At 42.6% G+C, this 25,580-nt stretch overlaps 1 protein-coding gene across 6 annotated transcripts in view; it reads left to right on the top strand.

Moving 5' to 3' along the window:
* The first annotated feature begins 3,529 nt into the window (after nt 1–3,529).
* SEPTIN8 (septin 8) overlaps nt 3,530–25,580 on the top strand; it is a 64,766-nt gene continuing 42,715 nt past the window's right edge. For all 6 annotated transcript variants that reach the window (XM_078385758.1, XM_078385759.1, XM_072990195.2 and 3 more), the window contains exon 1: nt 3,530–3,697. In XM_078385758.1, coding sequence (XP_078241884.1) covers nt 3,668–3,697 — 30 coding nt within the window. In that variant the 5' untranslated portion in view covers nt 3,530–3,667. The remainder of the gene's footprint in view (nt 3,698–25,580) is intronic.

Raw genomic sequence — 25,580 nt, 5'->3', positions numbered from 1 at the left:
CATAGGGCTGGGTTTTCCAGAAGACGGCTGGACTGCAGCAGCTGGAGAGTGCGCTAGCAGCAGTAACAGTGACTGAGATCTCCCTGACCATCAAAGATGCCCCCGCCACTGCTGCCACTGCATGCCACCCCACTCACCCACCCACCAGACAAGGAAGCCCAGCAGAGAGAAAAGGACTAGAATGTGAGCTTCAGAATTTTAGTAGGATCTGAGGTGTAGTCTGGACAAAAGGGCTTTTGAGGAGTGTGTTCTCTAATCGATTCAATAGCCCCTGAATCTTTGTTTTTTCTATGCATGTAATGGCTTGCTGCATGTGGACATTGCTTTTTATACCAGTTTCACAAGGGAGTATTCACTATCTCTCCCAACCCTCCCTTGCACATACATAAATCTATTATTTTCAACAAGCAATTACCGACTTGCTTAACAGTATGGTTGTTGTGGGTTTTTCGGGCTCTTTGGACGTGTTCTGAAGGTTGTTCTTCCTGACGTTTTGCCAGTCTCTGTGGCCGGCATCTTCAGAGGACAGGAGTAGGAACTCTGTCCATGCTCTGTTAAGCATACTGCATACTGCTTAACAGTAACCTGGGGATTGCTGGAGCACTACACCCATGGAGCAGTTATGCTCTGTCATTGCTGATAGGATGCTGGCCACAGATTATGAACATAATGATGAAATGTTATGAAGAGTGGGTACCCATGTTGTATGGACTGGGACTCCCTCTGGGATTCCTGTTGGTGATTCTGAGCTCTCTGTCTTCAAGATTGTTGCATAGCTTTTGTCACCATTGCATTATGTTCTCCTACGTGAGTCCCTGGTAGCCCTTGGCCTAGGTGGGATATGTTCAAGAAATGTATTATTAGACCTATCAGGTGTGTCTTTGGACATATAACTGATAATCTTCTATCAGCTCTATCCAAGATTGCAGTATATTTACTTCTGAACTGCTCTATTAATCTGTTGCAACAAAGCAAACAAAGTGTCTTGTGGCACCTTTAACAAGTGTCCTCACCCTATCCTTTCGTGGCCTGCAGCCCATTTCCTGTGACATGCAGAAGGCAATGGGAGACGGAGCCAGCCCCTTCAGCTGCGTGCAACTGCACAGCACCTTTGTGTGACTCTTTTTTTCATGCTGTTTTCTGGAATGTAAGTCAACCTTAAGAAATTACTTTTTAATATTTATTTCTTAATATTGTGCTTACAGGTTCATAGAAAACCACCTACAAGCCGAACTCCAGTTAATGCAGTGATTGTACAAAAAGACTGGGCGACTGCTTCTGTTGGATGTTCTTCACCTGAGTAAATAATTGCATTTTAAAAAAAGCTAAGCATAATATGCATGCCTCTTAACACAAAGCCAAGACTTACTTTTTAAAAGCCTTTGGCCAGAGTCATGTTGCCAATGTATACTTCCATCAGGGAAATGATGCAAGTCTTGTCGGCAACATGCTGCTCGTTAAGGAGGTGCACGTTTAGTTCCTGGGCATGTGCTCTTCAGGGATGCAGTTCCTGCTCAAGTCAGAAGTGAGTAAGTGACCTGGGAGACTTGATTAATAAACTTTATGAATAATTGAGTGAATGAGGACGACAATCACTGTATGTGATCTCTAGACGATATTGGTAAGTTGACACAATGCATTCTTTTTGAATGCACTTTTTTCATATACAAGAAGAAAATCGAACAACACAAGTCATCAAAGCAGCAAAATTACTTGTACTGTTATACTGCAGAAGCAGCTATACTGTGGTAAGAATGCACAGTGTAGCTCAGGGTAGGGAGAACTGGTCTTCCAGATCTTGGCGAACAACATCTCTTTCCAGGCGTAGATATGATGCTGAAAGACAAGGATCATATATTCTCTGTCTCTATTCTGGCCTTAAATCAAACAAGTGGTTTTTACTGATTGTTTTGTGTTTTTAAACTATGTGTGCAAAGGCACTTGTCAATTAGACAATATGTATATACAAATTGTTTATACACCAACCACCGAGGCTGAAGAGGCTGAAATTGACCAATTTTATGAAGATTTACAACACCTTCTAGAACTGGCACCAAAGAAAGATGTTCTTCTCATTACAGGGGACTGGAATGCTAAAGTAGGGGGCCAAGAGATAAAAGGAACAACAGGGAAGTTTGGCCTTGGAGTTCAGAACGAAGCAGGGCAAAGGCTAATAGAGTTTTGTCAAGAGAACAAGCTGGTCATCACAAACACTCTTTTCCTACAACACAAGAGTTGACTCTACACATGGACATCACCAGATGGGCAACACTGAATCAGATATGCAGATGATACCACTCTGGTGGCAGAAAGTGAGGAGGAATTAAAGAACTTCTTAATGAGGGTGAAAGACAAGAGATCAAAAAATGGTCTGAAGCTCCACATCAAAATAAAACTAAGATCATGGCCACTAGTCCCATCACCTCCTGGGAAATAGAAGGGGAAGATATGGAGGCAGTGACAGATTTTACCTTCTTGGGTTCCATGATCACTGCAGATGGTGACAACAGCCATGAAATTAAGACACCTGCTTCTTGGGAGGAAAGCGATAACAAACCTCGACAGCATCCTAAAAAGCAGAGACATCACCTTGCCAACAAAAGTCCGAATAGTCAAAGCTATGGTTTTTCCTGTAGTGATGTATAGAAGCGAGAGCTGGACCATAAAGAAAGCCGAAACCTATCCATTCTAAAGGAAATCAATCATGAGTGCTCACTGGAAGGACAGATCCTGAAGCTGAGGCTCCAGTGCTTTGGCCATCTCATGAGAAGAGAAGAGTCCCTGGAAAAGGCCTTGATCTTGGGAAAGTGGGAAGGCAAGAGGAGAAGTGGATGACAGAGGACGAGAGGGTTGGACAGTGTCTGCGAAGCAACCAACATGAATTTGACCAAACTCTGGGAGGCAGTGGAAGATAGGACGGCCTGGCGTGCTCTGGTCCATGGGGTCACGAAGAGTCGGACACGACTTAAAGACTAAATAACAACAACAAAAGCAGAAAGACTACAATGACAGCAGCCTGCTTCACAGGGTTGGTGTGATGAAACATGTTACCTGAACAGGTCCAGGCTCTTCTACAGAATAGCCGATATAGTAACAGCGGTCGTACTAATAGTAATAAGGAGCAATAATAATCATTTTATTGCGCTTAACTTACATAGCTCCCCGAAAAACAAAACGCAACCCACCCCTTTCAAAAGCTGCCTTATGCATGCAGCAGCCCGAAGCAGGCAGCGGACTACAGTGCCCAGCATCCCTCCCAAAGAATGCCGGAGAGCAGCAGTAGCTGCAGCAGCAGCAATTCGACAGTTTTGTGCTTTCCTTTCCCACGCAGTGAAGGCTTTTTCTCAGGCAGGGGCAAAGGTGGGCGGGTGGGGGTAGGGGCCGGCTCCTCCCCGCTCTCCGGCCCAGCCACCGGGCTTTCTCCAACCGGCGGGAGCGGCGCGGCGCGGCGAGGGAGGGCGCAGGGCCGCGTTCCGGCGAGGGGGAGTTTCCAGGAAGTGGCCATATTGGATTCATTCAGTTGCATCAATCCAGGGAGGGAGAGAGGGACGCAGGCAGGCAGGCAGGCGAGCGGAGCAGGCAGGGTTCCGGCGGCGGCTTCGCAGAGAGCGTGAGGGAAAGCAGCCGCTGCCGCAGCAGCCCTTTCGGCCCCTGGCTCTGGCCCGCCATGGCTGCCACGGATTTGGAGCGCTTTTCGGTGAGTAGCCAGGTCCGGCTGGTCTCCGCAGTTAAGGCAGGGGCCCCGGAGCGGCGCGCACGCTGCTCTGAGCTGAGGGAGGGAAGGAGGGAGGGAGGAAAGCGGGCCGGCGGGCGGGCGAAGGGGGCTGAAGACGCCGCCGCCGCCGCCTGTTGTGTGGGGTTGCCGGTGGGAAGCTGAGCGCCGGCAGCTCTCCCCTTTCGCGCCCTGAAGAGGCAGGAGGTCGGCGGGACCGAGGCTCGAGGGTGCGAGGCGGAGGACAGACGGCCTGCGGAAAGGAGTCGGCAACTCGCGCGCTCTGCAACGCCTCGGTGTGCCCGAGCGCCAAATTCAGGGCGTCGGGGTTACTCGTGGCAGGAAGGGAGCCCACACACACCCTGCCTTTAGGGGCCGCTGTGGAGGCGGGCGAGGGGCGCCGAACTTGGGTGTACAAGGAGGGGTGGTAGCCGAGGATTAGGCGCCCCGAGGATCTTGCGCATAGGCTCTCCCAAATGCCACACAGCATTTGCGCACGTGGCCTGTATCCTTGGAGGGGGTGGGTGGGTGGGTGGTGGAGGCATCTCCTGACCTCCGCTCTGTCTATCTGTTGGAGACTAGGGGCATCCCAGTGGACGTTGTTTGGCCCTGCGGTATATATATATATATAACTCCTGGGCTCTGCAGCAGGAGACCAGCGGCCGTGGTTAACTGGGGAGCTGCAATCCTAAGCGTACTTGCTGCAGAGTCCTGTGCATGTTTGCTCGGAAGTAAGTCACACTGTGTTCCATTGCACTGTGTTTCCTTGGGTTCACCTTTCTCCAGATGTTCCACTGAAGACAAAGCTCTTTACTTCAGAGGAAGCTTGTTTTTCTGTTAAAATAGGGGCCACTTCTCTTTGATCCTGAACTATGATTATGAGGCTGCCTGAGCCTGAAGGAGCATTCTGGTGGAGCATTGTTTTCATATAGGGTGGCTATCAGGATGGACGACTGTTGGAAACCTACAAACCAGATTAGAGAGAAGTGGGTGGTCTTTATTCAGAAGGAACTCTCCTTTTATTACTATGTGGTTAATGCATCCTTGCTGAAAGTGGAGGGTGGTATTGGTGGGAGATCTAGTTACCAGGAGAAACATTTGCCAGTTAGTGGCAAAAATGCTGCTGTGTTTGTGATTACATTGTCCGCATTTTCTCTTTCCGGCTCAATGAAGCTTTAGTGACAGCATAATTAGGCCTGAAGATGGCTTTGGTGTGGCATTTACACCAGTTACCAACGAGCTCTTGTGATTATGGGTTTGAGTCTGTAATTGTACCGAGGCTAAATGGTAGGTTCCTGTTCATGCAAGTTAACATAGTTGCAGAAAGGCTGGAATATGCCATTTCCGTTCAAGTTCCGTTCGTTCCACTGACATTATCCATAAGGTCTTTGTTCTGAGCATTGGTCTCCTTTGGGCAAGAAGGTGTATTAGCACCTCCAGATGATACGAGCTTGCAACCTTTGTTAGGGCTGAATCCCACAGGTGTTTTCTCAAGTTTGTGATGCAGGGTTGAGAGTTCACAGGTAAATCTGAGACACTTAGTCATAGCTAATCCATGTGTGCCTTTTCTTTACACTTTGTATGGAGCTCTTGAAGAAATAGGTTATCTTCCTTTCCACAGAACCCTAGGATATTTCAGTTCCATAAAAGTCAGATTGGTGTTTACTAAAACAAACAGCTATTCTCTCTCTGTCTCTCGTTCAGAATGATGTTTTGAAAGCTGATTGTCAGACGACTGTGTGTACCATTATTTTTATCTAGAACACAGCCAGTGTTTTGTTTGCATTGCCAGATGTCTTTGGCCATTGCAAATCCTTAATTGTGTAAATGTTGGCATCTGAACAAGAAAGGCAGAAGCAAGGGGATGGCTTTCCAAGCCAACACTGTGGGTGCCTCTGAATGGGAGAATCCATTAAAGGTTGATTTGCACATTCATAAAGCGCACACACACACAAAACTGTGCTTTGCTGTGTGTTTGGAGTGTCGATGGAACATTCAGAGAGGATTCTCTTGTGTTGATATGTGGAGCCTAAAAGAGCTGACTATAATTCTGTTGAGAAGAATTGAAATATTGTATACATAACATACAGCTGCTTGCATATACATTGTGTATAATTGCATACATTGTATAATCTCATTGCTGTGGCTGAAAGAACAATCGGTAGTGAACAATCTGATGCTGCCTTGCCTTGTGTATGTGTTTCTTAGCCCTCAATTGAGCAGTTGTGCTTCCTGCATTGTTTTTTTTTTTTTTTTCACTTGGGCTGATTCGCTTAAACATTTTCTCTGTCCAGGTGGATCTGTGCCTTTTGGAAGAATGTATCTTTGGTTTATGGCTGCAACATAAATTGGAATCAGGGTTTCAAAATACAGGTTTTACACTAAGTGTTTTTTCAAGATGCAAATTCTTTAATTAGCATTACCATAATTTGGAAGAATACCTCTACCTGAATCAGAATTGTGTTTACTGCACTGATGGGTTTGAGAGATATTTTGTTATAATGTTACAGTAATTGCTAGTCTCAGGACCTTGTTACACTAACTAGTTTGGTTTCAGTAGATACTTTATGGCAGGTTGTCTCTCAGTTCCCTCCCAGTAAGCAAGGGAGGATGGGAAGTGAAGGCAGCAGTAAGGAACTATGAGAAAGAAGTCAAAAAATCTGGATGCCCAAAGGTTCTTCACATCTCTTATATACTCCTATTATCACTGCTTTTTGTAACACACTTCTTCAGATACTCAGTTTTCTCCCTAGTGTAGTTTCCCAAAACTAGTATTGAATCAACTGACTTTGTCTGACACTAATATATGGTTGTGAGCTGAAGCTGATATGCTGCTGTTTGGGATTTCTCAAGCCAAGATTGGCTTACGTCTTCTTTATATGGCTTTGAGGGTGGAGCAGGGTGGGGACCGAAAGGATGCCAGCAAGGATATTTGAGCACTCTTGTCTCTTTCAGGGTGTTCTGCAGAGGCAAAAAAGTTATTGCAAGTACAACAACAACAACACAGAATAGAAGAATAAAGAACAGCTTTAATAGGAGGATGTGCGCGCACACAAATATAGTATTACTCCTGTCACATCCTGAGAAATGTTTATTTACTAAGGCAATGGTTCCCAACCTTTTTTGGGGGTCACAGCCCTCTTTTATAATAGCCAAGTAACCTGGGACCCTGCCACCATGTTTGCCTAAAAAGGCATTTCTAATGGGGTAAAATCATGCCTTTTCAGAAAATAGCGGTTTCTCCCCCCCCCCTTTCTGTGGCAAAGGGCCTGTTTCTCATGCATATAGTACATACATGCTAACTTTAATATCTGGCTCCAAAAGGTCAAGAAAGAAATTATTTAACAAGGACTACACCACATATAAGGCAAACCATGACCCCCAGAAAACACTTTGTGATGCACTTGGGGGGTCACAAACCCCAGACTACAAAGGGAATTTTAAAAATATAGCACAATATTAAAGACTCCTTTAAAAATATATTTACACATACTAGGAAAACCACCAGAACTATATAATTGCTAAACACCATAATAAATGGTTTAATTCTCACCTTTTATAGAAACGGTATAATATAGTTTACTCGTAGAAATTAGTGCAGCCATTGTGTTTGGTCTCTGTCATGGTAGTTCCCATTGTATGCAGATAGTTATCTTTCTCCCTTTGAGCCATTAAGGAAGAAAGAAAATAATGTTTTAGAGTGACATTTACAAAGGAAGTAGTCCTTGAACACAAGATATATTAAGGAGGGAAGGACTCCAGTTGTGGGGGTTGTTCTGAATTGGGAAGGCTAGATGGGTGAGAGCTCCTCTCTGTGTGTGTCCGTGTGCATATGTGTGTGTGTGTCCCTGCGCATGCGCATATGCTGTGACCATACATGGAGTTGTGATTTGTGGGCAAGAGTGCATTAGGAGAGAAAAGAGTAATGTAATAAGGCAAGAACAAATTTCACATGATTAGTTAAGCAAACTGGTCCAGCTGTTATTCCTTTCCTATAAGACAAGCACTGCCTCTTAAGAAAAAGTACTCTATGCCTATCATATATGTATTTGTTTCACTGCTTGTACCCATGAAATGTTGGGTCATTTTTTTGGTATTCATTTGTTATACATCTGTGCAGTTGAATAGGTTGTGTGCCTGTCGCTGCTAATGGCACTTATTGGTTTTGTGGACTCTAACCTGAAGTAGCTAGGCCTCATTGGCTAAAGGGTATTTGGGCATATTTTCTCATGCATGTGCATTTTAGTGATCTGCATTTTAAAATGTTTTTGTACATTTGTTATTTCTCTGAAATGTCTGTGTAAGCCTTGCAAATGTTTTGATGTTCAAGGCAAAGTTTGGTCATTCTCGTAGGTCTCAAGAAGTGAAAAATGTCTACTTTTGTTGAGAATGTTGAATCCACCAAAATTATTTCATCTCTGCTCTGTGCAGAGTCAGATTGCATGGCCTGTAGTCCTTGCAATACGGACTAGGAACCTCTTCCATGGATCCTCTGTTTCATAAGGGGTTGAATATTTTCTGTGAACAGAAATAGCCAATAGCTCCCTGTACAAAGGCAAGCCCTATTCATTCCAGTGAAATAATATTCATTTGTGCAGAGACACAGAGTTCAATAGGATGCCAGCCTAAAGGACCGGTAGCAAATTGTGGACTAGAGTCGAATCATGGCTTCTAAAAGTCTATCATGAGTTTGGGGCTTAAAAAAAAAACATCTGGACTTAGGTGTAGGGTTGATGGACATGCACAAAGTGAAGGGGCCTGTTAAAATGGCAAACTCATTTGTAGTCTAGTTCTTTTCCTGATGCCTTGAAACATTGCCAAAAACATGTTCTGAATAGTTACTGTGTTTCTACTGAGCAATTAGCTCAGAGGAAGGTTGTTCCAAAACTAATGTCAGAAGCACTTGGAGTACAAAAATATAACCAACATGCAGAAATACTTAGTGTTGCTTTAGTTTTGGAAGGTGATGATAAAAACGCTCCCCACACAAGTGTAATTTACACAAATGGAATAGCAGAGACAATGTATGATATGCGACGGTTCTTCTATAGTGAGCTGGTTGAAACCTGTGAGGTTTTGGAATTGTGATTAGTGGCGAAGTTCTTACTTTATTTAATTATATTTTATTGTAAAGTTCTTTAGAATGATTTGGAATAATAGAGGACACTTTTCTGTGCTGGAAATAGCTAACTTTCTAAAGTTAAAATGATAAGGAAAATGCTGTTTTTTGTTTCAACTTCAAGGGAAAAGATTGAGGGGAAAAATTACGTTTTTGGACTACTACTCATAATCCACAACCAGGATGGCCACTGGATTATTTATTTTGGAGATTCTGGGGTTTGTAGTCTAAAAGTAACTTTCCCTAGCTCTAGCCCCACCCCATGTCTTTTCATTCCTGAAAATCTCAAACAACAGTATTCAACTGTGAGCTCTACTGAGGTATTAACTCTGTAGAGATCTCTGAATTCAGTATTAGTGGAGAAAGAAAACAAATGGACTGTGTGTATACTCCATTGCCTAGGTTCTCATTGGGTAACCCATGTTTTCTTAGACCACGATTCCCAGAAGCCTTTACCACCACTTGTTCTGGGCATGGTTTCTGGGAGTTGCAGTCTGAGAACACCTGAGTTATCCAAGGTTGGGAACTACTAGTCTAGATGCAGCAGATTTCTAACTCCTGCCTCTGCTTTGGAAAACCTTTGCAATTAAAACCAGGTGGTTGTAGAGATTTCAGATTCAAATAAAGCGCTATGTGGTCATTGCTTTCTTCAATGGAAAATTCCAGTTTGAGAATCAGGAATTATACCCCTGGAATGTAATACCCTACTTGAGCAGGACTCTATTGTTAACAGGAGGGCCTTGGTGGCAAGTTATGGAGAATAAGTATTTTAAAATATTGAATTACAACATTGTTGTGTAAAATTTTTGTTTTACCTCTTTGGAAATACCTCTCATGTTGTTGAAGTTACTTTATTACAGTCAAAGACCAGGACCAGTTTAGAAATACCACTTTGATGTGTTCGTGACAGTAAAGAAGACAGAATATAAATACCACCACATTTGTTACATAATTTTTTTTTCCAGGGCACCAGCATACTTCCTCTGTATGTGGCCTCAGCGCTGGCCTCTGAAAGAACAGATCAATACTAATTAGTGATGTATCCAAACTGTACAGCCATGAAGCTCATGGGATGGCCTTGGGCAAGTCCCGCTTCCTCAATTTAATCCCTCCTACAGGATTATGTGCATTAACGTAGTACAGAAGCGGGTGCTCTTAATTTTGTGATACCCCTGAGGGCGGTTAGCGGATATTTGCCAAGATATGATATGTATTAAATGAAATAGAAGACTGTGTTCTCACACGTTCTTGGGAGCAAGGTGCATTGATCTCTGTGGGAATATTTGCCTAGTTAACATACATACATTTGGGCTGAACAGTAAGGTTGGCAGACGTGGAACTGTAGGCCAGTTTCTTTACTTGTCAAAAGGAAGGGAAAGGAGTGGTGGGGGTTTTTTTTGAAAAAAACTTTGGGAAGGCTTGATTGTGCTTAAATATGACTGACTTAGTAACCCTACAGGCTTAAGGTTTCGGCAAATAAGAAAACATCCATCGCCAGCTCTGAGATCTGCTGAGAGGCCTTCCCTTAGTCTTGCCACAAGGCTCAGTGCCATCTGTGGGTCAGAGAATAATAGAATAGTGAAGTTAGAAGGGACATTTAAGGCCATCAAGTCTATCCGCTGCTCGATGTAGGAATACAGAGCAAAGGATATCTGCCAGGTGATTATCTAAGTTTTTCTTGAATCCCTCCAGTGTTGGGGCACTTGCCACCTCTCAAGGTAACTGGTTCCACTGTCACACTGCTCTAACAGGAAGTTTTTTCTGATATTCAACCAAAATCAGGCTTCCTTTAATGAGCCCATTGTTGTGTGTCCTTCACTCTGGGATGATCGAGAACAGATCTTGCCCCTCCTCTGGATGGCAGATTTTCCAGTATTTGAAAAGTGCTATCATATCACTCCCAGCCTTCTTTTCTCAAGGCTAAACATGCCCACTTCTTTCAGCCTTTCCTCATAGGGCTTGGTTTCCAGCCTCCTGATCATCCTTGTCACCCTCCTCTGAGCTTGTTCCAATTTGTTAGCATCCTTCTTGATGTGTGGTGTCTAGAACTGGACATAATGCTCAAGGTCAGGCCCAGCCGGTGCTGAATAGAGGGGGACCAGCACCTTGTGGGATTTGGAAACTATACTTCTATTAATGCACCCTAAAATAGCATTTGCCTTTTTTGTAGCCACATCACCCTGTTGACTCACATTCAGCTTGTGATCTGCATTGACTCTAAGATCCTTCTTGCTTGTAGTATTGCTGAGCCAGGCATCCTCCATCTTGTAACTGTGCAGTTGGGTCCCCCCACCCCAGGTGCAGTACTTTGCATTTATCCCTGTGGAATTTCATTCTGTTGTTTTTAGCCCAGTGCTCCAGCCACAAGATACACAAGAGGGGTTCAGTCCTAGGTAGCCGGCTGAAGGTTGATTCAGCCTTCTATCCTTCTGAGGGGGCAGTGTGTATCCTGCATAATTAACTTGTAAATCGCCCAGAGAGTGCTTTAAGCACTATGGGGCAGTATATAAGAAGCACGCATTTGCTTTTACCATCACACCTCAGAATACAGGATAGGGAAGATACAGAAATATGTCTTCCTAGTATCTATAAAAGTATTTCTGTCCTGTACCTAAGCCCTGTCTTTACAGCTTTGTTTGTGCCCTGAACATGTGAAGAACCAATAAATGAGAAGTCCTTTGAACATGTGCTAAGTGCCCCCTTTCTTCATTATACATTTGTGGGTTTCTGTTCACAGATGGCAGAGCTGCTTTGTGTTTTGTTGTTCCCAGCAGGATCGCATTGTGGTTGCTCACAGAAGATTATTTTCTTATACGTATATATGTATTGTCTTTACTATGCGTAGCCAAGGGTTTTTGGATTGGAGGACCTTACTAAATATACCACTCTTCCTTGTCAACTGTTACACTTCTAAAACTGAGCTTGGGGTATACAGTATTTGTCTTGGAAAGCTGCCATTACTTCCCAAGCTGTGTTTGAATGACTCCCAACTTCTCTCTCTACCTCTGTCTATACCAAATTCAAACTATGTCCAAGGGAACAATTGTAAGGACCTGATGAGAGATGCTGAATGATCTGGGAAGCTGGATTTGTTGTGCAGAATTTAAAAACAACAGCAGAACCCAAATTCCCCCAAACCTGAATGTTTTTCTGCGTTGCCTCCAACTGCCCAGGCTTCGTGCAAAGCTTTTGGAAAATAGGGTGTTCTTTGCAAATAAAAGAGTTGGAGAAACAGTTCAGAAATGTTACCAATAACTGAGGCAACAGTGTGTGAGAACAGGTCATGTGGTGTTCTGCTCTCATTTCATAACAGACCACAACTGTGAAATGTTCTGTGGAATGTCGCTGTGGGAAAGTGGATTGCTGTGATTTCCCTTTACATTGCCTTGGCACGGTTCTGCAGTGCTTCCTACCTAACAGAAAATATAGGCCAGAAAATGTTCTAAAAGGAGTTGAAAGGGGAGGGGGGGTATGTGCTTCTAGATACTCTGGCCAAAAGCAGCAGTTTATTTCTTCCTCACCTTAGCCAGTGTGAATGGGTATGTGTGTTGAGAGTGGGGCTGCTTTGTTGTCAGACATTGCTTAGGAAGACTTTCAGGATGGTATTCACTAATGTTGGCATTGTCATATAGACATTTATGATTAAAGCTAATCCAGAACCATTGAGACAACCAGACACACCCATGACAGCAGATAGCACTGCAGTGTAAACCAGTTCACATAATGTACAGGAATGTTAGGGGAATAAAAAGATCACCATCTAGTAGTGGAATGACATTGTAGCTGCTGCCTGGTGAACCTTCCAGGTTGTTTGGTGGGGAGGTATTTTTTATGCCAAAAGGGTCCTTTCCCTCAGTTGTCACACACAGAGTTTTGGTTAGAGGGAAAACATAGAGGCAGTCCTGAGCAGTGAGGCTCATGAGTTAGAAGGCAGTTCCTTAGATGGTTTTGGTGATCAAACATGCTGAGAGAGAGAGAGAGAGAGAGAGAGAGAGAGAGAGCAGCCAGGAATATTAGTTAACAGGAAGTACTATAGCTGTAGTACAAACTTGGCTTCTGTATGCTGCAGACATAGCCTGATAGAAGAAATGTTTGAGTTTTTCTTTTATTTCTAGAGAGACTGCTGAGTTTCAACGAGGATTGCGAACAGAAGCAGGTATTAAACTGAAGTAACTGTGCACAATACAGATGGAAACGTGTGCTAAATATCTCCTCTTCAACAGTATAGTACCAGTTTCACCAACAGACAAAACATTTCACTTCTACTCACGCTATTCGGAGGACAAAATAAAGAAGAGAACACCATTTTGTGTATTTATAGGCAGTCAGCAACAGAAGTTTGATTTAATGAGCAGCCTCTCAGGTCCACTGTCCAGGTCTTTGCTCTACTCATTACCAAATCATTAAATAAGCAACTTATTAAGAGCATCTGTTATAGTTACTACTTGATGGAGGAAATTCTGTTGATGTTTGCAAAACTGGATATGGCTAATTGATGAGATGTCACTGGTTGTGCATTCAGGTGCACAATCAGGCATGCAACTGAAATGTGTCTTAGCATCATGTCAGCTATGCACAATTACCTTGGAACATGTTGTGCAAAGCTTACACGAACCACAGTAGAATTGCAGATGCTATCTAACAATAACCACACACAGCATAGGTATTTCTAACTAATAGGTACAGAGTTTGTGGCCATTGGGTGGCTCCTCCTCTCTGAATATGGAGAGACCCGAGCTAGTGAGGGGCGATGCCACATCCTGCTTCGACTCTCCTGCTACGACTCTCCAAGATTAGTCCTGTGTTCTGGACCATAATTAGGGATCATTTTCATTGTTGTCCAGCACTGAGTTTTCCAGATTCTCCCCAAATTTCAGAACTTCATGTCCCTGGCATATGACCAGCCATATGCAGCTGGTATCACTAGGGCTCCTTGCCCTTCCAGTTTCAAGATCAAAAGGAGGTGTTTGGAGCGCCTCACATTTTTTTGTAAAGTTAACATTTCTGACTACTTTCCAAAGTTGCCCATCTCTCCCTTTTGTTGTCAAAAACCTGTGGAAGCTGTCAGACAGAAAGGGAAAGTCTAATTGCTGAAAATGACCATTGACAAGATGACTTTACTGGCAGTAGTGATTTGCAATAGTTATAGACTTTCAGTCTCCTGTCCTGCACTTTCCATGGGTTCCCAATGAGGAAATGGATTCCAGGGAAGTCAGAAACATTTCCTTTAAAATGTTCCCCCAGAGGAGCATTGCTTGGGAGGATCTGCTGGTGTGGATTGATGATCCTGGGGAAAGATTATCCAATAGGTAAAGGGGTCCCAAAGAAAGAAACAGCAACTGTTTGCTGGCATGTCTAAGTACAATCGGCTTCCCAATCTAGAAGACCATGTTGGTGAAGGCTGAGTTATCACTGGGAAAGAACTGAAGCACCCATCATTCAATTTGGTGCTTAGAATTCATGGTCCTCTGAATCTCCACTGTTCTGAGCAGGGTGATTTTTTGAGGGGGCCTTCCAGCTGCAAGAATAAGCTAAACAAATATGTGAGCAATGTTTGTTTGGAAGCAGAGGTTGGTGGTGGGGACATTGGATAAAGATAACGTTTTAAAGGGTGGATGAGGAATGGCAGTACCCTCTATACCTTGGAGGGCAAAGTACTGTTATGTGTATGTTTACTCAGAAATAATTCCCACCAAGTACATTGGGCTTACTCCGTGATGAATGATGATAGGAATGCAGCCTAAATAAACATAATTTGTGCAAGATAGAAAGACAGATCCTGAAGCTGAGGCTCCAGTACTTTGGCCATCTAATGAGAAGAAAAGACTCCCTGGAAAAGCCCCTGATGTTGGGAAAGTGTGATGGCAAGAGGAGAAGGGAACGACTGAGGATGAGATGGCTGGACAGTGTCTGCGAAGCAACCAACATGAATTTGACACAACTCCGGAAGGCAGTAGAAGATAGGAGGGCCTGGCGTGCTCTGGTCCATGGGGTCACGAAGAGTCGGACACGACTAAACAACTAAACGACGACGAGAAAGATGAACTTTTAAATATTTGTTAAAATTTATTTTTACTTAAACTAAAATTTCCTAATTCTAGTCTGGAGCTGGCTGTATCAGCACATGGTACGTTGTTCGAATGAACAGGGCTTCAGTTACAAGGCTGCTTGTTTCTGTTTCCCGCTTTGGATAGGATGGGGGTTAGGAGGGATCTTTGGCCATCCAGAACCTTTGGATTTCAGCTCTCAGAAGCCACAGCCAGCATGGCCCGTGCTAAAGGTATATTGTAGGGGTAGTCTGAAACATTTGGGTGGTGGGGAGAGAGAGGGAGCAGAGGTTCCTTGCCCATGAGATAATTTATCAGACTTGGACTGGGAAAACCTTCTTCACATTCTTGATTATGGAGAAAAACATGAACTCTCTTCTCTACCTAACTTGTGCCACAGGATTGCTGTGAAGCAGGGTAACCCTCAGTATGCATGACAGAGGTCCTCGGCAGAAGATCATTGTGCAGCTGCAATAAATCCTGATGCCCTGGGGCCTGCATTCTGGGGCCCAAGTTTGACATTTCCAAAGATGTGTTTAGTAAAACTGTAAGGCATGGCAGCTCAAGGATTTTTAATCTCTGAATTCAACTATACATGTGGGGCATTATAGTATCTTTCCATTGCTAGAGGGCATTCAGGCCAGTCATGATGAACAGCAGTTCTCTAGACAGAGGAGCTGCAGCTTGTTACCATTACTGATTTGGCCTTAAGAAGGAAAAAAAAAAGAAAAAAGAAAGACCAGACGCTGTTTTCCTTTTTCAGTGTGACCTCATCTGAGGAATGGAATTCTTGTGCTGCTGAATTTGTGAACTTTCTCATCCCTTAAGGTCATTCTGGAGGAAATGTTTGTCATTCTTTTTTGTTTCATGGTCTCCCTGTGTGTCCGTTGTCTCTGCCAAGGCACAATTTGTGTCTGCTGAAATGTGTCCGGTACATAATGGTAGAGGCCAGGTTTCTTTGGTGTTCTTGCCTCTGATATGTGCTGCTTAGGTCGGCTGGTGGGGGATTCCCATGACTTCCAGTGTTCTTCAAATCTCTGCTTACTATAGGGGAGATCCCTATAGTTAGAAACCTAGTGTGTCAAGGGAAAGGGCTTGTATATTGTCTCTCTTTCCTTACATGCAGAATTTCTAGATACAGGAAATATTTCTCCAGAGAAACAATTAAATAATGGGAGCCACACATGAAATCTGATGGCCGGGCACAGGTTTATAACATCAGTAAGATATTCGCTGGAGCAAACCCTGTTTTCTTTCCTATTTCATCTCTAACTGTTGGGCTGTTTGGTTTTGAATTTTTTTAAAAAAATCTTCGTTAGGTGCAACATTCTTCTAGTTTGCATTGGGTGGGGAGGCATCATTCCTGGAGCCTTACCCATCTGTATAAATAAGTGAGTGGCTATTCTTTCCATGTACACAGATTGACAGAGGTTATTGTTTTGACCTCAACTATTTGGGTTTGGCTCATTTGACTGGTCCAGAGAAAATACCACAGTTTCACTCTATAAATGTCTGTCCTGTTTTACCACATAGGCTTTTTTTTTAAAAGGACTTTCAAGGGTATGGCTGTTTGTGAGTGTTCGTACAAAACATAATTGTTCAGTAGGAAATCTTCCTTAGTTGATTGGCCTGTGGCCTTATAAGTAGGTATGCAAATACTATTTATTGAACAATACAGTTTTGTATTATAAGTTTAACAATTAATTGTATGTTACAACATACAATTAATACAATTAATTGTATTTTATATGTTGTGCATTTTTAAAAAAATTTCCCCTGCCTCGTGTTCAAATATTAAACTATATATTTTATTGCTGTCTTTATTTGTATTGTGCTGTTAGTCCTCTTCTGTATAATTTGATTGGAATGTGAATAAAAGCAGAACAAATAAAGTTAGGGATGTATAAAAAACATAGTTTATGATAGGGGAACTACTATTAATTTGCAGTATTCAAAATAAGAAAAAAAAAGATCAGAATTGAAAGACCTTTGTAAAGTTGATGATTATATTCCAACGTTCAATGTGTTTCTCAAATAAGTACTATGTAATGTAGACCAAACATGACAAATTGAAAAGGAAGCTGCATTTCAATTTTAGTGGTGATGAAATGTATACAACTACTTAATTTTTTATATTGAGAAGTAAGTTCCGGTTGCTCTTTGTCCACCCTTGCTAAAGAACAGTAGTTGCCAACTTTGGGTTCCCAGATGTTTCTAGACTCAAACTCGAAGATACCTTCACCACTTGCTGTGCTGACCAGGACTTTTGGGAATTGTAGTCCAAGAACATCTGGGGAACCAAGGTTGGGAACCACTGCTATAGAAATTTTTCATCAACTGCAATGGAAATAGGGCGTGGATGTGTGTGAGAGAAAGAAACCAACTCTTATTATGAATGGGTTGGGCAACCGGGAGAGCATGTGTTTCTGGACTAAGCAGCTACTTCTTTCACAACTTGAATTTTTAATATCTGGATCATCTGTAGGCTTTGCTTGGCAATTAAGATGCTAGGCACTTAATATCAGCAAAATAATGGGTGGTAGCTTGTGGGTCAGGTGTGCCGACGAAGTATTGTTTTAAAAAACTTTTGTCCTAAAACTTACTGTTTCCTTTGCAACATAGATGACTGTAGCTGAAGATATAGGAAGAGCTGGATATTATTATTGGTACGTGGTGTGCTCAGTCCTGGAAGTGGGAGATGGGGAGTGTGAGAAGTCCCTGTACATCTCGCTCTGTATCTCAGTTTCCTGAATTAGAAAAGCTGTAGAGTTTATTTTAGAACTGCTTGAATCTACAAAGTGTGACAACATATCTTGCTGCTCCTTTTAGCAAAAGCAGCACCCTAACTGTTGTTCTAACTGTTGTTAGGGGATGTAGTGGCGCTGCGGATTAAACCACAGAAGCCTCTGGGCTGCAAGGTCAGAAGACCAGCAGTCATAACATCAAATCTACGCAATGGAGGGAGCTCCCATCACTTGTCCCAGCTCCTGCCAACCTAGCAGTTCAAAAGCATGTAAATGCAAATAAATAAATAGGTACCACCTTGGTGGGAAGGTAATGGCATTCCGTGTCTAGTCATGCTGGCCACGTGACCACAGAAACTGTCTATGGACAAACGCTGGCTCTACGGCTTGGACATGGGGATGAGCACCACGCCCTAGAGTCGAGCATGACTGGACTAAATGTCAAGGGGAACCTTTACCTTTAACTGTTGTTCTAAGATTTTTCCTTCCTGTTCCCTAATCTGAACCCTGGGATTGTGCTGTAGATTGCAAGTGAACAAACAGGCATGCGTAATCCTTCCTGTATTCTTGTGTTGCTCCGCACAAATGCAATCTGGGGTTTTAATGTCTGAAAACATTTGTTCTTCAGTGGGGAGAGAACACTTACTTTATCAGCATTCTGTGATTACGTTTTGAAAAGAAAAAGCATACATGACTAATGCCTTAGTAGCTGATAAGTTTTGGGGAATTTATTTTGGAGAGAAGGGACAGGAGGACAACTTGGGTTTAGTTCTCACTGAGGTGGTAAAATGTGCCTCTAGTTTATATAAATTTGTACAGCAAGTAGGAATTTACATAACTAAATGTTCTTCCATTTAAAAAAATCCTTAGTCTGCACAGGCATCATATAGAAGGGCTTGTGAAAGGTAGCATGTACAAAATGGGATGAAACACATATGGGGAAACTTTCAATCATAGGGTTCCACATTTGCAGTGATGCAGCCCAGAATATAGGTTCCACATCTCACTTAAGATCTCTTAAGGTCCAAAACACAGCAGCCAGACTGGCGCTGGTTGCAGGGATCGCAAAGCCCCCCTGTTATAGCAGCTCCACTGGCTGCTGATCAGTTTCTGGGCACAATTCAAAGTGCTGTTTTTAATCCATAAAGCCCTAAAGGGCCTGGGTCCCAGCTGTCTCAAAGATAGTATCTGCCATTATGAGCTTGCTTGGGTGTTAAGATTATTACATGAGGCCTTTATCTCAGTCTCGCCACCCTCACAAATGCGCTTGTTGGGGACATGGGAGAGGGCCGCCTCTGTTTCTGCTCCCAGACTCTGGAACTCCCTCCCACAGAAAACCAGACTAGTTCCATTTTTTTGTCCTTCCACAAGCAGGGAAAGATCTTTCTCTTCAGGCAAGCCATCCCTCAGTTGCTAGCTATCTCTGTATGGTTTTTAGAGGGATTGTTATTGTGTTTTCAATTTTTGGAGTTTCCATTTCTCAGAGTGACTTTTTTCCCCTTTTTAATATTTGTATGCATAGTGTTCCTAGCTTTAATATTTTAATGATGTAAGATGCCTCTCTATTGTTCTTAGCTTTAAATATTGTCTTTTAATGTTGTTAACCATTGCTGTCTACTTGTTGTTTTAAACTTTAAATATTGTCTTTCAATGTTGCAAGCCGCCTTGGGTCCTTTTTGTGGAGAAAGGTGGGGTAAAACTATTTTAAACCAACAAATAAAAGACCTAGGCTATGTTTGGTGCGGTCTGTCTAGATCCTGCTGAGCAATTTTAAAACTCTGAATTGAACAGAAGAGGTGGAGTGGATAATAATCCAGGGAGGCTCCCACTGGCATAAATCTCTTAGTCTTTAAGGTGTCACAATAGTTGAATGTGAAGAGTGAGTAGCTCTAAATAGAGCTGGTTTTGCGTCACTTTTCCTAGAATGTCTCATCTGTTCAACCAGTGAGTATCCAATAGCCATGAGTGGATATAATATACTGTATAAGAGAAGGCTGAAGAAGGGGCCATGTTAAGAATGGTCATGTAAGGGAACCTTGAAGCCATCGAGAAACAAACAGAACAAAGCACCATTGCAAGGGGTGTGTGCAGCGGTCCTCTGGAGACATTTTATGCACCACTTATGCACTCACACGTCTTCCAATGAAGATGATCTCAAATTAATCTTGTCCCCAAGACTAGGGAAAAAATAGTTTTTTTAAAAACTGCAGTACCCAGTTAGTATAGCCACTAGTTGGTGGGGTCTGAGAACAGTAGTCTAGAAAAGTAACTTTTCCATGCTTTGCTTCCCTCTCAGACATATACACACACCACACTTTGCTTAGATTGTGATGTGACTACTTAAGGAAGGAGGGTGGATTTGATTTAAATAAAATTGATTTAAATAATGATTTAAATTTTTAATGATTTTTAAATAATTAAAATAAAAATTATTTTTTTCTAAATTTAAATTGTAATCAATTTAATTTTTTTTAAAAAAAAATCATAGATCTTTATACACTCTGTATGGAAGCAAGACTAACTTTGTCTAATTAGCAGGCAAAGTAGTCAGTTTATTCTACCAATTTTTGCACTTTTCCCAAAAAGGGTTTGAATTACTGCTGAGCTGAGCTGCAGGAAGAATTTTTTTATAAGCTATGCAACATTTCAGGAAGTAAAGGAATGGCATTTTAATCAATGCCATTTACTTGGAACATGATCAGAGGCTTCAAGGAGGGTGTCCCGAGAACTATAGATAGAAATGTAAAATGGCTCATGTAGTTTCTGGATGAGATCCAATGCAGGTTTCTCCCTCCACACAGTTTGGGAGAGGGATGATTTCCTCTTGCCCCTCCATGTTCTCAGAATTCACTCTGGAAGACTGGTGCAATCTTCAGAATATATTTTTTTCAGTGGCATAGTTGATCCAGGGAGAATGGAGGAGAGAAGGCTTAAGTTCCATTTTGTGAATTGACTTGGCTTCTGCCCTCTCTCCTGCTGCAGTTATTGTGGTTCTGGAGAAAATCTGTAACTTCCCTTGGACACACAGATTTTCTTTGCCTCTGTTCTGTGTCCAGACGTGATGGACAAATTGTTGACTAACAGGGAAAAAGCTTTGTGGCTGCTTTATACTTAAAGATAGAAATTGCCTTCCCTTGTATCTTCAGGTGGCGTTGCAGAATTCTGCTGCCCTTCTAGATTGTCAGGTTCTCATTCAAGAGTTCATTATGAAAAAAGCTGATGATGAAAACCTTGTGTTGACAATTCTCTGCCTTTTGTTGTTAAAAACAATTCTCAAGGCTAGTATTTATTTGTTTATGTACCACTTTTCTCCTTATTTAAGGCTCATGATCATGTTCACAATGCAGAGATATATAATTAGCCAACATTTGCTTACTGGAGAACAATATGAAGAGTTGCCAACATCCAAGCAAAACCAGTAGAAGCAATAAAGCCAGCAGCAGTGACAGGACCAAGTTATAATGCATTAAAAACTTGAAGAAATAAACCAAAAATTATGGAAAATAAGCACCAGGTTAACACACCCTGGGAGACATTTCCATAGTTTGGTTATTAATGCGGAAATGCCATTTCTTCAAGAGGTAGTCCCTGAAGAAAGGCCTATGGTAGAGATACTAATGGATGAGTAGAAAATACTGTATAAAACAAACCCAGCATGGACAGAGTTCCTACTCCAGTCCTCTGAAGATGCTGGCCACAGAGACTGGCGAAACGTCAGGAAGAACAACCTTCAGAACATGGCCAAAGAGCTCGAAAAACCCACAACAACCCAGGCTGTTTCACAAGATTCCCAACACTGTCTAGATAGCAGTGTTTATTGAAATAGCAATGTTGCTGGCAGTAAAGTAGTTTGGTGTCTTCTAAATTGGAAATCCTTTGGTTAAAGTTTCTATATTGTAGTGGGGTTCGTTAGCATTCTGATTGGCAACTGAGGCAGCATCTCTAGTGCAGGGCCCATTTTAAAACACCTTCTGGCCTGTCCAATACTGATAGTGCTTTTTATTTAATGGCTGTCAGGTGTGGTGGGCTACCTGGTCTGATCTAGCCATGCCTACGTTATGGGCCTAGTAACATCTGTGTGCACTTCACGGGGAGATGAAAGGTAGAAGCCAAGCAGAAACCATCATGTTTTTCTTATGATCTGCTCCCCAGGGCCAAATGTGCCTTTCCTATGATGACTATTCATAATGGGAGAAAGGTTTCCATTAGTACCAATAAAAGTGTTTCTTATGCATCTACCTCTCTGCTTATAGGGCTGTTCCTCCTCAAGGGCTATACTTGCAAGGGACTGAGGTTACCCCTGCCTCATGAGCAAGAAAAAAGCATTAGAAAATGGTAATTGCTGTAACTGTGTCATGTCACAATTTTCTTGAACCTGGAACTGAGGATAACACTAGCCATTGACATAACAGTTTGGTGCTCTGAATATTCAGACCTGCAACTGTGCTCTAATTGGGCACCTTGGGTGACCTTAACCAGGTCAAAGACATTCTTCTGCTAGTTTATTTTTAAAATAACCAGTGGATTCACATGGAGTCCATAAGTTGTTTGCCAGGATTTCATGTCTTTTAAGAGGTAGTTTTGTGTGTGATATGTGTCATAGCACATTAAAAGCTGGCAAGGCTAAGAGCTTTATAAATCTATTACTTGGCACAATTTTCTTTTCCGGTGCTGACTAGTAGAAGGGCTGTTTACTATTGTTGTTGTTGTTTGGCTGGCACTACAGAAAATGTATTTCTATCACTTTCAGACTGTAGTAATACCTTATAAAAATTCCCTTAGTAATCATACTCAAAGATTTTTTTAGGTGACAAACTGTTAACTGATGAAAGAAGGTTGTGAGATTTCTCCCTTGCTTGGTGTCTCTTTGTGAATGTCAGTGAACACAAGAGGGGCTCCTATAGACCATCTTGACTGCTGACATTGGTGCTGTCACCCACCATTCAGGCTGCATTTTGTTCTGTAGAATTTGGCAACTTTTTTCCTGCTGGCACAGTATTACAAAGCAATCGTTTCCTGGCATTTTGAATCATAGATACAGACACAATATCCCACATTAAAAATCTAAGGTTTATTGAAAGATTGAGTTATTTCAGTGGTAGCCATCTCCTGAACGTTCCATTACCATACTGCTTATGGGTCAGATTAGCCCTTGGCTTGTCAGGGATTTTGTATAATACAGTACTAACCAGGTAGATGTTCTGCACATTTTATGCTATTTGCACTGCTTTTGGGCTTGAGCCATGCCATAGGTTTGCCTTACCAAACAAAATCAATCTGTGTGTGTGTGTGTGTGTGTATTGCAGTTCAACTGAAGCTGCTCATAGATTTTATCCGTTGAGTCAGTAAAGTGGAGAAGGTCTTTCTCACCTTGCATTACTCACGTTTTGTCTTCATCAATGGACGATGACTTGAAAGGAGAGTAAAATTACAACATGTGTGAAGATGAAAGAGAAAGAAAGCAAATTATGTATGCACACCACCTCAGGCTCCTTGAAAGAAGGCAGGCAGTGAATAAATAAAAGTTATCTGGAGGACATACCTGTCTGCATAAGTTATAAGTCACTAACAAATGAGCACAGAATTTGGGAGCTTTGTTCCATCTGTGCCTCCTGCAAGAAGAACCAACCATGTAGCCTTGGAAAACCTGCACAACCCCAGGGTGCCCCCAGAAAAGAAGGGAAGGGTAAACTACTTCTGAGCACTCTTTGCCTAGAAAATCCTGAAAAGGGTCCCCCTAAGCCAGAATTTGACTAGGTGACACATAATGATTATTCAGCAGTGGGCAGTTTTCAAAATTAGTTCAGTAAACAAGGACTTTCCAAATTAGGAGACTGTGTGTCTGTGAGTGCTGCTGCCCCCACCAAATGCAGGTCCAATGGACAGCCCACCCTTCCCCCCCCCCCCATATCCATGGACTTAAGACTGTTGATATTGCCCAAAGTCAGGTTTATTAAACTGGAAATGGGTGGTGGTGGTGGTGGTACAAGACAGCTAGGACTGTGAGTACCCTTTACCCCTGTAGATCCCTCAGAAGACTGAGTTTGAGTCACCAGCCCTCCTTAGGATTGCATCAAGTCCAACGTTTATTCTAACTCTGAGACTGCTCCAAGGATTGTCCCAGCCTGCTTGGTCTGAATAAGGAGGGCTCGTAGTAACTGGCATCTGTCACAGACTGAAGGTCTCTGGTTACTGCTGCTGCTGTTGTTTCTGCTGCTGTACTTGGAAGCATTCCTGAAGCACACTTCCAGCGCTGCCTCTGGGTCAGTGTGGGGCCAGGCTGGCCATCTGGTTGTCGTGGTCTCCAGTAGATGAGCTGATGTGGCCACAATTGCCAGGGGCCCAGCTCAAACACCCCACAGCCTTGACCAAGTCCCTGGAGCAGCTGGAATTGCACTGGGATCCCAGTCCAGGAGTTCTTGATATAGGTGTAATCTCTAACCTTGTCTGTACGCAATGGGACTGCCGGACAGGAGTGTTTTAGGAGTGGCATCACATTGAAGAACAGATGGCAGGAAGGCAAAGGACAGGTGCTGGTTATTTTCAGACACATATCTTTTTACTTTTTCTTTATTGATACGTTTTATAATTTGTTCTTCAGCCCTGAAAGATTTTCACTGCTGCTGACAACTGAAGATAATAATTTAAAACAACCTGTTCTCAGTGACAAAATTTAAAATAAACCTAAGGAGTGAAGAGTAATGTAAGCTGAAAGACACGTCCCTTGATCTAGGCAGGTCTGGGCAAATAACTTACATGACATGCGTTCACTTATCCATCCTAATCCCTTGTCGACTGTACAGATAGCGGAAGGGGGAAAGAGAATTAAATGGTAGTGGTGTGGTTTTACACCAAATATGAAAATAATGTGTCAGATCTAACATATTAAAATATTTACCTTGTTTTCCTGTTAATGGAAAAGTAACTTGATGTATCTGAAGAACATTATGAAAGTAACACTACTTTTAAAGTGTTATTTTTTAGAATATTAGATGTGCCCCTCCTATTGGATACAAAAGTGATCATTTTAATGTTAACATGCTAAAACCACCATGTGATTTCCAAGCTGTGATTTAATATATATATTCTCAGAAGGTTATGGAGCTTTGGTGAGATGGAAAGTCATGACTTGGCCATTCGGTGGACTGGCTTTGGATCCAGATTGGGTTTCCCTGCCATTGGTTATATACAATTCAAGTGTTAAGCAAGAAGACTCTTTATTCATGCCTGTTGGAAAGTTTCCTACAATAAAATATGTTGTATGCACTCCTGGCAAGTGAACTGGAAGAAAGTGACTGGAAAATTAGACTGGAAAGTGGCTAGATTTATAGCCATAAAGTAATACTGATTTAGAAACTGAAAACACGAAGGAGGAAAAATACATCTGGGTAAAAAACTAAGGAAGATTAGCCATAACAGGTGTTGGTTGCCCACCACGCCCTCTGTATGATGAACTAGGTGAGATGTTCCTGGCTCTGTGGTGGCCCTATGTGTTTGAATGTGGCTGCTGTTTCTTTAACCAGCAACCATAATCTATGGAGTTCCTCTGTTGGACCAAAGAAGCTTCTCTTGTCTGAAAGAGAGCAAGCAAGCTCGCTAGCTCGCTCGCTCCTTCAGGCATGCAGGCAGGTCTTCCGTATGTGCATGATGGAGTCATCTCTCTCCACTTCCTTCTCCCACAGCAGTCCCTTCTGTCATACAGGAAGCCACTCCTGACATTCTGCTAAGTTTCAGTGTGTCTTGTCAGAAGGCTTGGAGGCTGCCAAAGGAAGCTTTAGAAACCCTGCTGAGCTCAGTACAGAGCTTGCTGGCTCACGTCCCAAACTTGCCAAGGATGATTTACCCTTTTAGCTTCCAGAGAATTTTTTTTTTTGGGGGGGGGGGGGAAGAGATGGCTTCACTCCTATTTTGTAGCAGTTTTGTTTCTCCTTAGAAACTTGCAGATTGTTAAATTATGC

The sequence above is a fragment of the Pogona vitticeps genome, chromosome 2 (assembly GCF_051106095.1).
Source record: "Pogona vitticeps strain Pit_001003342236 chromosome 2, PviZW2.1, whole genome shotgun sequence".
Taxonomy (NCBI): domain Eukaryota; kingdom Metazoa; phylum Chordata; class Lepidosauria; order Squamata; family Agamidae; genus Pogona; species Pogona vitticeps.
Note: the sequence above shows the minus strand (reverse complement) of the source record. Positions and strands in the feature narration are given on the sequence as shown.